Here is an 11093-nt window from a genome sequence, read left to right as displayed (position 1 = left end):
TCGCGATCCATTAGAGCTTTTTCAATACTTGCTAGTACCCTGCAATTGAATAAAATAATGAAAATATTATTGGAATCCAAAAAGTGACCTAGAGATTAAACTATACAAGCCACACATAAACACAGATAAATCATGGAGGCCTACATAAAATAGAAATTTATACATATACTGACATTACAGAGCTAGTAGAAAATACACTGCGTAGTTGACAACTTGTACATGAAGCTGGCTACTATTACTGTGAAAGCACGTTGAAGAATCAAATAAGCAATACTGAACCTCAAATTTTTTGTAGTACCAGGCAAATAGATATAGATACATAAATGCTAATTTCCGTGCATACCAAAAGTCATAGATCCATTTAGAATCAGATTGTGATGTTTTTCAAAGAATCACATACAAGAAACAAGAAACAACAAGTTTACGCCAAAAAGGATCTAAATTGGAAACTAACAGCTTGGTGAAAATAATTTTTAAATTAATGCAGATTTCGCAATCTATTTATGTATTGATTTTCTACGACTAAAATACTATATTCTTGTTTCTAATTTAGTATAAGGGCTCTCCAAGTAGCGCAACAAACAATCAGCATTTAGTAGACTAGTAGCAGCTAAGATGTGCAACTACACAGATCTTCAAGAAATTCTTACGATAGAAAAACCTGGACAAGTCTCATTAATATATAAAAAAATTTTGATAGCAGATGATACTGGAATCAAAAAGATAGGGTAAGAGAGACAGAGAGTGAAACACAATTACCTCTAAAATGACCTTATCGTTCAATTTGAGGGCATCCACAACAAAAGCCGTTGCCAAGCGGATATACTGACTCCACGATGCAGCAAGAATCGGATCATCATGATCTAGAAAGGCCTCATCAGCTAGGCAATGCATCTGCTCATTTAAAAATCTACGTGGGATCTCGCTCATCTCTAAAGAACGAACCATGCCCGGTTTTTCTTGTAATGCCGACTCTATGAAGTGGATCTATCCATGTACTTTTGTGCTTGTCTGCAGAGGTATATATAATTTATTTCCCCTTCATATTTTGAAGCTTAATTTTTTCTATTAATAATAGTGGATTAAAGAGTTATCAAATACTCATAAACAACAAGTTCAAAAAAAATTAGGGCACCAAACAACTTACACTAATAATTAAGGTCTGAGACAGTAAAATGATCTTGTTACAATTAAATTGTTAAAAATTATATATGGTTCTAGTGGTCTTACTGGTCTTACTGCTTATGTGTTTCCATGATAGCATGATTCCACAACTTCTAATTCTCAACGAGAATGACCACTTAGTTAGCACTACAGCAACCAGGATGCTCATTTCATAAGTTACCTGCACGGTTGTAGCTCCTCTTGTCACTTTGTAGGTAGTTCCACAATTTCTACATTATGGTCCGTAACTCTTCTACTTAGCATGTTTAGGCGTTAATCATCCTCTCTGTCAACCTTCTTAGGGTGAGCTTTTTCGCCTCCCTCAATTCTACTATTGGTAGGTCTCTCGTAATTGGGCAAGACTATCTCTGTATACCCATCCTTGAACCTCTAGTAGTTAGTGAATAACCAGTTTTTTGGTCTTGTGTGTTTATCTTTAGGACCCAATTTATGGAATGACTTCTTTTCATATGACTGTACATTGCTTCTATGGTAAACATATATAGGGGATTAATTGGCAACAACCTATATATTTTAAACAAGTTAGTAACCACTACATCATCCTTCATTTCCTTACCATAATTGCAGATAAGTCCAATATATTCACCTCCAAAACGTCAATCCATTACCAAATCTATGGTTTCTCTTTTAATCCTGAAATTGGCTCCTCCAATTCTAGTAATTTTACATTTGCTTGGTCAATGATTATAAGGTTTTAGGCTCAATAATCTCTTCTTAATTATATTTCTTCTCTCATTGTCATCGGTATAAGATTTAGTTTATCTTAACTATAGCCTTCAAAGATTTGGTCATGTTTTCACATGAATTAAATATTACATATAGATTGATCTAATGATGTGTGCGTCTGTGAATTTGTTCTCTAATTTGAATTTTATCCTTCAGTTCATTCAATAGCTAGTAGTGTTATAAGAAAGTGTTGAAAGATAATTTATATGTCAAAATTTGTCATCTTTAAGTATTTTGTTAAATCATGTTCTTAATATTGTTTTACAATGAAACAAATTATAGTACTCCTACATGAGTCTTACATAAACGAGTGCACCAAATATTGTTTTGTACCAAAATAGTGTGTAAAATTTCTTGTTTTCTAAATTCTGCAATAAATAATCATGTTGTAACTTAGAAAAAAATGAACTTATTAACCACCAGTATTGTTGTTGGCTTTCTGCATTTAATTCCAACAAATCACAACGACATACTAGGCTTCTTATACTTGAGAATTTTTGGTTGAAGTCCTCCCTTTTTCATAATAGTGTTTTCATCCTAAATGTCAATTGTATGTGATAATTTGGATTCTCCCATATACATGACAATATGGGAACTTAGATAATATATATAAAAATCCAACTAATTTGTTATTTACAAATGAGAATCATCTTCCAATAATGAAAAGTAGCATGTTCATAGATTACACTGAATTTTAACTAAAAAATTGAGATATGTATTATGACCTTGAAACTTAATATTTAAAGATATATTACTACCCTGGATACCGTCAAGGATTTACACGAATAAGAATCAATTTATTGTATTATGGTCGACATATCTAATTCAAATCGATTCTAAATGACAACGAGAATCCATCTATGATTAATATATTTGGATATGGATTTAATTTGTATACCAATTTGATATCATATATATTCACATTCAAATGTTTAAAAGAAAATAAGGTATGAAAATTGAGTATAATTATTTGCAATATAATCAAACTTAAATGTTTTCATCATTTCTGTCAAAAAAAAAAAAACTTAAATGTTTTCATGATAGATCCATTTATATCAATATGTGAAAATTAGGTTTGAGCTACATCTTACCAATTAGAATCTGAAAATTCAAATCGAGGAAGTTAGCACATTAAACATGATAGGGGAAATAAGTTAAATTAGTAAAATTTTTGATGACCTCAATGTACATGGAAAGATTAAATAAAAAAATTATTGAGAGATTTTTCCATATATTCAACTAAAAATGGTCGAATATATTATTTTCGACCAGTTTTTTTCGACCGACTTTATTTTCGACCGTATACTTCCGATCGAAATTAGCTGTCGAATATAACCATTTTTCTTGTAGTGATATTTCTAATGTCATTGAAAATTCTAGTTTGCAAGTTGATGAAACTTAAACAATTTTATTTTTATTACATCGCATATAATTATGCCTAATTTATGGATCTTGTTCTTTCAAAATATTTCAATATAGTTATACGTAATATCTAATTACAAAGCTGGGATCTAAAACTTGAATATTCATCATAATTGTTTTTCAAAAAGACAATATTGTCGTTATGGTCTTAGTTCAATTTTGAATTCAATATATCGAGTACCATATAACAAAGTGATTTCTCGTCAATCTAATTCTTAAAAAAATTTAAAATTGTTAAATCTAATTTAGTATTTTGTTGCCTTTTGTATTTTACAATTATTTATAATAAGACAAATTAAAATTAATTCTATGCTTAATCAGACTTTTATATATTTTGCCTTGATCATGAAATATGAAAGAGTTTGTGTGGTTAAGAGGGATGTAACCTCTATGGTTATATATATGTTGGCACATGTTACTAATGTATTGAAAGCCAAATAAAATGCAAAAACTACTCCTTATGATTTTTCGCATTTCTGGTGACAATATCCACAATGAAAGGAGTGTAATTGGGTAGTTGCCGTTACTAGTTAGTTGGATGTCTAATTGTTGAGACGGTAATAATAGTATCTTGTACCTCATATAAATATAAAAATATATCTATGTGTATGTATATACATATCTATGTGTATGTATACATACATATATATATATATATGTGTGTGTGTGTGTGTGTGGTTTCACTGCACACAACACTTAAAAAAAGAACAACACATAACAATTAAAATATACATTTTTAAATTATGTTTTATACATAATTTTTTGACTGAAATTTTAAAATAGTATATACATGTGGAAGAGGGAGAGTGAAAGACATTTACACGACCTGCAAGATCAGTTCATGTGTGTCCTTCAACTAGCATTTTAAAAAAATATTTAAAAATTGTTAAGCATGCAATTCATAGCTTATTTTTAATTTTAGGATTTTTGTTTTGTAATTTTTGTTTCTTGAAATGTGTTGCCAGTTTCTAAATTTTTATAGATTGATTGACACTTTGCACCCATTATGTTAAAGCGCTTTTGCGATTTGGTCTCAAACAATGTTTTTTGGCATTATGCACACTAAAGTTTTAAAAGCGCTTCGCTTTGCACCCCTTTGACCACTCTTTTCACTGAGTGTGATACTACTAAAGATGGTTCTAGATGTTAGCATTATCTAGAATTGAATAAGAAAACCGATAATATGCTAGAAATTGTTTCGCAGTATTAGTCACCTTCTGCTACATTAAGTAGCTTATGGTGAGTCCTTTCACCAAAGTTTGTAGGGTGAGGTTAGTTTAGCGTCCTAATCTCCGCTACATCCGTTAATGGTGTAGGATGGGTTGGATGGAATTGGGCTCTTGTCCAACTGTGGCCTTCGATAAGAATTCTTGTTTAACTTGTACATAGTGCAAATTCTCTAATTTTTTGTTCAGTTATTCTGTTTGTGATAGGTGTGGGGATGAGTTTCTGCCACTACGCTTTCTCTAAAACCTATAATTCTCTCCTTTATATACTTGCATAGCCCTCAGATTGTTAATTTAAAGGGTGGAGTTATTAAAACTACTTGCCTCTATATCAACCAAGTAATGCTTGCTAATAATGTCAGTGTGTTGTAGGTTATTGCAGAATAATCACTTGTGTGGTCCTATTCCAGCGGACATTGGAAACCTTTCACAATTGCAAACTCTTGACTTGTCTGATAATCAGTTTACAGGTGAAATTCCAAGTTCATTAGGTTACTTGAGTCGTCTCAGTTACTTGTAAGTTTGCTTTGATAGTGTCGTTCGTATGTATTGATCTGTATCCTTGTGATATTGCTTTGGATTGTATTGTTTTTGCCATAAGTATATAATTATACCCCCAACAAAATTTCAGGAGGCTTAACAAAAATAATATGTCTGGACAAAATCCTAGACCTGTGGCAAAGCTTACAGGTGTTTCATTCTTGTACGTCATTCATTTTTGTAAGATATGCTTATCTAGTCTGCTAAAAAGTATGGATATTTAAAGTTATGTTGATTATATATCTTACAGGAACTTGTCATTCAATAATCTTAGTGGTTCAACTCCAAGAATATTGGCCAAGGGCGCACCTTTAGTTGTTCAAACAGGCCTTATCTTGATTAGGCGAACTATCAAGGTCTCTCTTATTAACAGTAATATCATGGGGTAGAATGGTGCAAGTAGGCAAATTCCTTCAAATTGTTTTAAAATACTCATGAAAAAAAAAATTAAAATTGTGGAATGCAAAATGTAAACCCCACATCTGTTAACTTCAAGGTGCATACTGCCAAAAAAAATTATTTGAGACCAAATTAAAAAAGCGCCTAAACATAAGGGGTGCAAAGTGTCAATCACTTATTTTTATAATTATGTCTACAATTTTAGTGATTTTCAATTAATTGGTGAGTGTTAGTTAATTGTGTTTAGAAATATACACTAATGCATACAAGTACATGGATGTGTATATAAAGAAAAACAAAAACTTCAAAAAATGAGGACCACTAGGTGTAGGTGATAATAAAACTAGTAGGGGATCATGTGGACTCCAAGTGCTCCATATAATTTGATTCTAATTATATAATATAAAACTCAATGGGAGTGACTTTTATACTACATATACTATTGTCCTCTAAGAAAAGTATCATTCAATAATATACCAAGAAAAGAAAATTCCTTCATATATAAAAGAAACCAGTTCAATTGTAAATGACCAAAAGTAAGGAAACCAGTTCAATGATAAATGACCAAAGTAAAAACCAGTTCAATGGTAAATGACCAAAGTAAGACTTAAGGGTTCATTTAGCAAAACAAATAAAATGATACATCTGAATGAAGGGAATAAATCAAAAATCTGAATTCTAAAGGCATGAATGATTCAACTATTCTCCAGGAGCACCTTCATGATCTTCAGACTTGACCGTCATCCCAAATCCAGCTGTCATCATCAGTCTTTTCCCAAGTTCCTCAAGAAGTCATCCCAATCTTCACCCTATGTAAGAAGTCAAAAGAAAAGATTTATTCATCCTGGTTTTCTAAATCAGAGAAAATCTAGATTAGCCAAGTTAAGTGTATTAACACACATGCCTGGTTTTGGTTGAGGTTTGGGTTAATGTCCAACATAGGGTTATCTGCGGCTGGTGGGATATGATTTAGTTCAGTTTGGTTGTCATCCACCCAGCCTCCATCAGCAAATTTTGCTCCACCACCAAATTGAACCAAAGCCGCCATATTTCCAAACTCACTTGGACCGCCAAAGAAATTGCCAATGCTCGGATCAAGCTGGAAGTCTCCCAACTGCACACTCAGGTTAAAAATAAATGGTTCAGTAACAGCAGAAAATTTAGAAGTAGTACAACATCATATATATATAATTTATACATGCCTGTTGATTTGCCCATAATGGATCTCCAAGCTGATTTGCATCAAAAGAAGTGGCAATGGTTGGGCCAAATTGTGTGTTTGCCAACTACACACACCATTAAAACTCTTAAATGTTTGGACTGGGAACAACAAAAGAATTTATATGTGGTGGAAAAATATAAGATAGACTTGCCTGTTCATTCACTCCGAAGGTGATTTCAGATTGATTGGCGCCAAATGAACTTTGAAAAATTGCATCATGATCAACTTGTACATTTCCAATCTACACAAAATCAGGAGATAATTGATTTAGCGGTTTGGTAGCACGGATAATTTATTGAAGTTATAAGAAATTACAAGGAAGTATTTATCTACATATAGAAACTGCGTAGATATGAAATTCGGCTAATTAAGTACCTGCAGAGTAGTATTTGCCAGATAGTTGTCCTGCGGTGGCACCACAGTAATTTGATTATAGTGACTAGTCTGATTAGCCTCATTGTTCAGATTCTGCATTATATCATTGTAAGCACTGCTGCTCTCAACCACATTCTTCAGCTTCAAATTACCAGCACCTAGAAAATATGTAAGGTCACAGTGTTCAGCTGTAGGCATAGCTACATTCACATCACCACTTTGACTAGTGACACCCCCCTGCTGAAGTGTAGGCATGGCGACATTGCCAAAACTTTCTAGAGTAACTGGTGTATGTGAAGCTACATTGGAAGAAGAAGCATAATTGTTGGGAATCAACATATCCTCTTCTGCACAAACAAGAAGTATATCAATATTATTAGATCTAGGTGGTTAAGATAATATATCAACTTATTAGTTTTGGTTATGATAAATTAAATTACCAGCTTCTTCATATGGTGGTAAGGGTCCCGAAGCTTCAATTGGTTTTGCCGACTTACCAGTCCTTCGTTGCTCCAAGAGCTGATTAACCAAAATCTGGTTTGGATTTCCCCTTACAATGGTAGAGTAATATTTATAATCAATCCAGTACTTCGAAGAATCTTCAAGACTTGTCCTCCCATCCAGAATGCTTGCCAAATACTTACGAAATTTCTGCGTTTTACATGTCAGTCCTATAATATTAATACCCTTAAAATTTACATCCATTACAATAGTTGTAAAAACAATGTATATCCTACAGGAATTTGTTGCACCTGCGAGTCTCAGCTTTGTTGGAACTAAAATTTATTGTGTCTTAAACCCACATTTCTAGAAGGTACAGTAAATTTTAAATGCATTAATAACTCAAGTTCAATACCTTGTCTTCTCTTGTTCTACTAAAAAAAACATTTAATAAATTAAGCTAGATTATTTTACGAAAACCTGCAGGTGGCTGGCCACTTGCTCCCGGGTAAGCCAATGCACGTTCATCTTTTCCAGAATATTTTTTGGAACAGAGTCTGCAGTCATGAATAAGATTTACACATACCAGTATAATTTTATGATGTCGTATTAATAACACATAAAATTATAAGCATGAGATGCAAAGATGGATAGCTTACCTCGAGGACCGAGGATCAACATAACTTCCACAAAGCGACTGTGGAGCTGTGAGGTCCAAAGAGGTTCCTTAACCTTCTTTTCTGTATCAATATCAACCAATTAATCATAGGCTTGATTAATACTGTTACATATGTTAAAAGTTAAAACTGTTAAAAGTTAAAACAAGATGTTTCTCACCCCTTAGCTTAACCTCAGCATCCTTAGTACAACTGCAGGATGACGAGCAAATGCTTCTTGGAATGCTCGCTTGAGTGAATCTTTTATAGGCTTCCCTTTCCTTGTTCTTCCACAGTTCACTGTAATGCCAGAGGTATCTCACTGCATCAACCGTTATAGGCTTTAGCAAGTAAGCAGGTGCCCCGCTGATAAGACCCTTGCTCACCATCTCAGGCTTGTCGTCGGCTGATATCACTGTTTCTCACAAGTCAATAAAAAGATGACAAAAATAAATAGTATCCAAATAATCACATATATATAGGCTATTATCATATACTAGCCTTTAACCCGTGCGAAGCACGGGCAAGTATTTAATTCATAATTTATTATTTATAAGTTAAATTTTGAAATTATTTTAGTATTTTAGTATAATTGGAACATCTATTTATAAGTGTTTTTAGTATTAATATATGTTATTAATAGTAGTTTCATTTTTTTAACTAATTTTTAAGAGGATAATGATAAAGTTTTTGAGTGTTTTTAGTATTTGAAATTATTTAATAAAAGAAGAGTAATAGAGCTACATATGTTGTAGACTTCTAGTTGTATAAGGAGAGTACTAAACCAAAAAGAATATGACCAAACCAAAAATTTGTACGACTACAAATTATACCCATGTCGGCTTATTATAGTATAGTATAGATATATATATATATATATATATATATATATATATATATATATTGATCATGACTTGGGATATTGGACATTGACTACATAGTTATTTATGTGTTTTTTTAAATACTTAGTCAATAGAAATTTAAATAATAAAAAAAATATTTAAATAATATATATACAGAAAGTATTTTTCATATCTACATAAATATGTGATCAAATCATCTTAACATGAGTGTCCAAATTCAAAAGACTCTTGTGCTCCTAAGAAAGTATCCATTTAGTCATTTTTATTCTAATAAAAGTGAACACAAAATCTACAAACTAAAGCTACCAAGGTGAAGGTGCAGTGGGGCTAATACCACACATTAATTATGTAAAATAGTGGCTTATCATATTATTTTATAAGTAAATTCTAATTAATTTTCAGATCAAGGTTGGTTTGTTGTGTATTTGTATGTATGTATATACACACACCTGAAACATGAGTTTCATCTTATAAATATCGATGCACTAAAGAAGACATGGCTTCTTTTTTCACCCGATCATTTCTTGGTGGATTTGTTTTTCGCAAAATATCATCATATTTTAAATAATAAACTTATGTCATTAATTTATATATATATATATATATATATATATATATATATATATATATATATATTATAGTCCTTAAACAATTGAAGAGATGGATGGGATCTAGTTCATAACTCATGACTGTAGAGAAACTTACGGACAACAGGGATGTTGAATTTCTTAGTGATGCGATCTAAGAGTTCGATGCCGTTCATGACCGGCATGTGTACATCGGCCAGGACGAGATCATATGGTTTTTCCTTCTGCTCGTCATCGAGTATGCTCAGAACTTGTACAGGATGAGTCACCGCCCTTGCTGAAATAGAGTAAAAAAGAGTCAAAAATGTGAGTGATGGGTTGAAAATTTGGTGTAGTATAACCCTACACATTAAATTAAATTTAATAAACAATAAATAAAATATTTTTATTTTAGAATCGATATAATCCCTTCCTTCAAGAAATAAAGAGAAAAAATATTCCTCTATTTATATTTATGAACACTTAATTATTATTTACTTAAATATAAAAATGTTCATTTCAGTACTTCGTCAGGATACAAGTCCAAATAAATATTGATACTAGTATACATGTTCTTCAGTGATAATTACAAAATTGAAAAATCATTACCAATCTCGTGTGCTTGTAAAATTATCAAGTATATTAATCAATGATACCATCAACATATAGAAAAAGATACGTTAACTAATTATATAACACACATATAATATCGATGAACCTGCATGTTTAGATACAAGCATATTAAATGGATTAATACACGAATGAAACAAAATCAATATATAATCATAAAAATTTATAAAATTTTGTAAATTAATTAACCTTCATAGTAGTTCCATCTATCAAGACAAGCTTTCGCAACAAATAAACATGTTTGACTGTCATCCACTACCAAAACTCTATACATTCTTTTATTTGTAACTAGTTATCGGAAAGCTTAAATACTCTTTATTTTTCTTTGTTAAGCCAAAGAGAGAAAGTTTCCAACAACTTGATTCAACCTTCTAAAGGAATTCTCAATTTATAGTTGTGAAATCTAGTCCAGATAAACTAATCTCTAGATTATTTCAGTTACATTGATAACAGTTGAAAAGAGGTCAACTACAATAAATGTTACCTCAGATTTTCTTCTTATTTTACTATTTCAAATTATTTGAATGAATCATGCAATCTTTAAGATATCTCTACATGCATTCTATAGATATGGATATTAAATGGTATTAATACATTTAGATCTCAGATCTTCAGTTATATATTCTAGTAACCACTTATTGTTAATGTAACGTATTTTGATAAATTTAAATTCCGTTACATTTGGTATCGTGAGTTTTTTGACTATATAGAGATTTACTTGTGAATATTGTTTTATAATCATGTTTTATAATCATGTTTGCTAGAGTGTCCGTCTACATGATAAGAAAATAAATTATTGCCAAATATTTTAAAATTTTAATTGGTTAAGTTATATATTTAAT

The 11093-nt window shown here is 31.4% G+C and overlaps 1 protein-coding gene across 1 annotated transcript; it reads right to left on the bottom strand.

Annotated features, from left to right (window-relative positions):
- Positions 1 to 6262: 6262 nt before the first annotated feature.
- On the bottom strand, positions 6263 to 10525 carry LOC108212777 (two-component response regulator ARR14). Its single transcript, XM_017384491.1, has 11 exons — positions 10441 to 10525; positions 9761 to 9919; positions 8374 to 8607; positions 8196 to 8276; positions 8017 to 8093; positions 7536 to 7782; positions 7096 to 7442; positions 6872 to 6961; positions 6701 to 6784; positions 6403 to 6612; positions 6263 to 6307 (listed from the first exon to the last, which is right to left on the bottom strand). Exons 1-11 carry the CDS (start codon positions 10523 to 10525, stop codon positions 6263 to 6265), a joined length of 1659 nt encoding a protein of 552 aa, XP_017239980.1.
- Between the last annotated feature and the right edge of the window lie 568 nt (positions 10526 to 11093).

This window comes from Daucus carota, chromosome 3 (assembly GCF_001625215.2).
Source record: "Daucus carota subsp. sativus chromosome 3, DH1 v3.0, whole genome shotgun sequence".
Taxonomy (NCBI): domain Eukaryota; kingdom Viridiplantae; phylum Streptophyta; class Magnoliopsida; order Apiales; family Apiaceae; genus Daucus; species Daucus carota.
The sequence above is the reverse complement of the archived record's forward strand: the minus strand, read 5'-3'. Positions and strand labels throughout refer to the sequence as shown.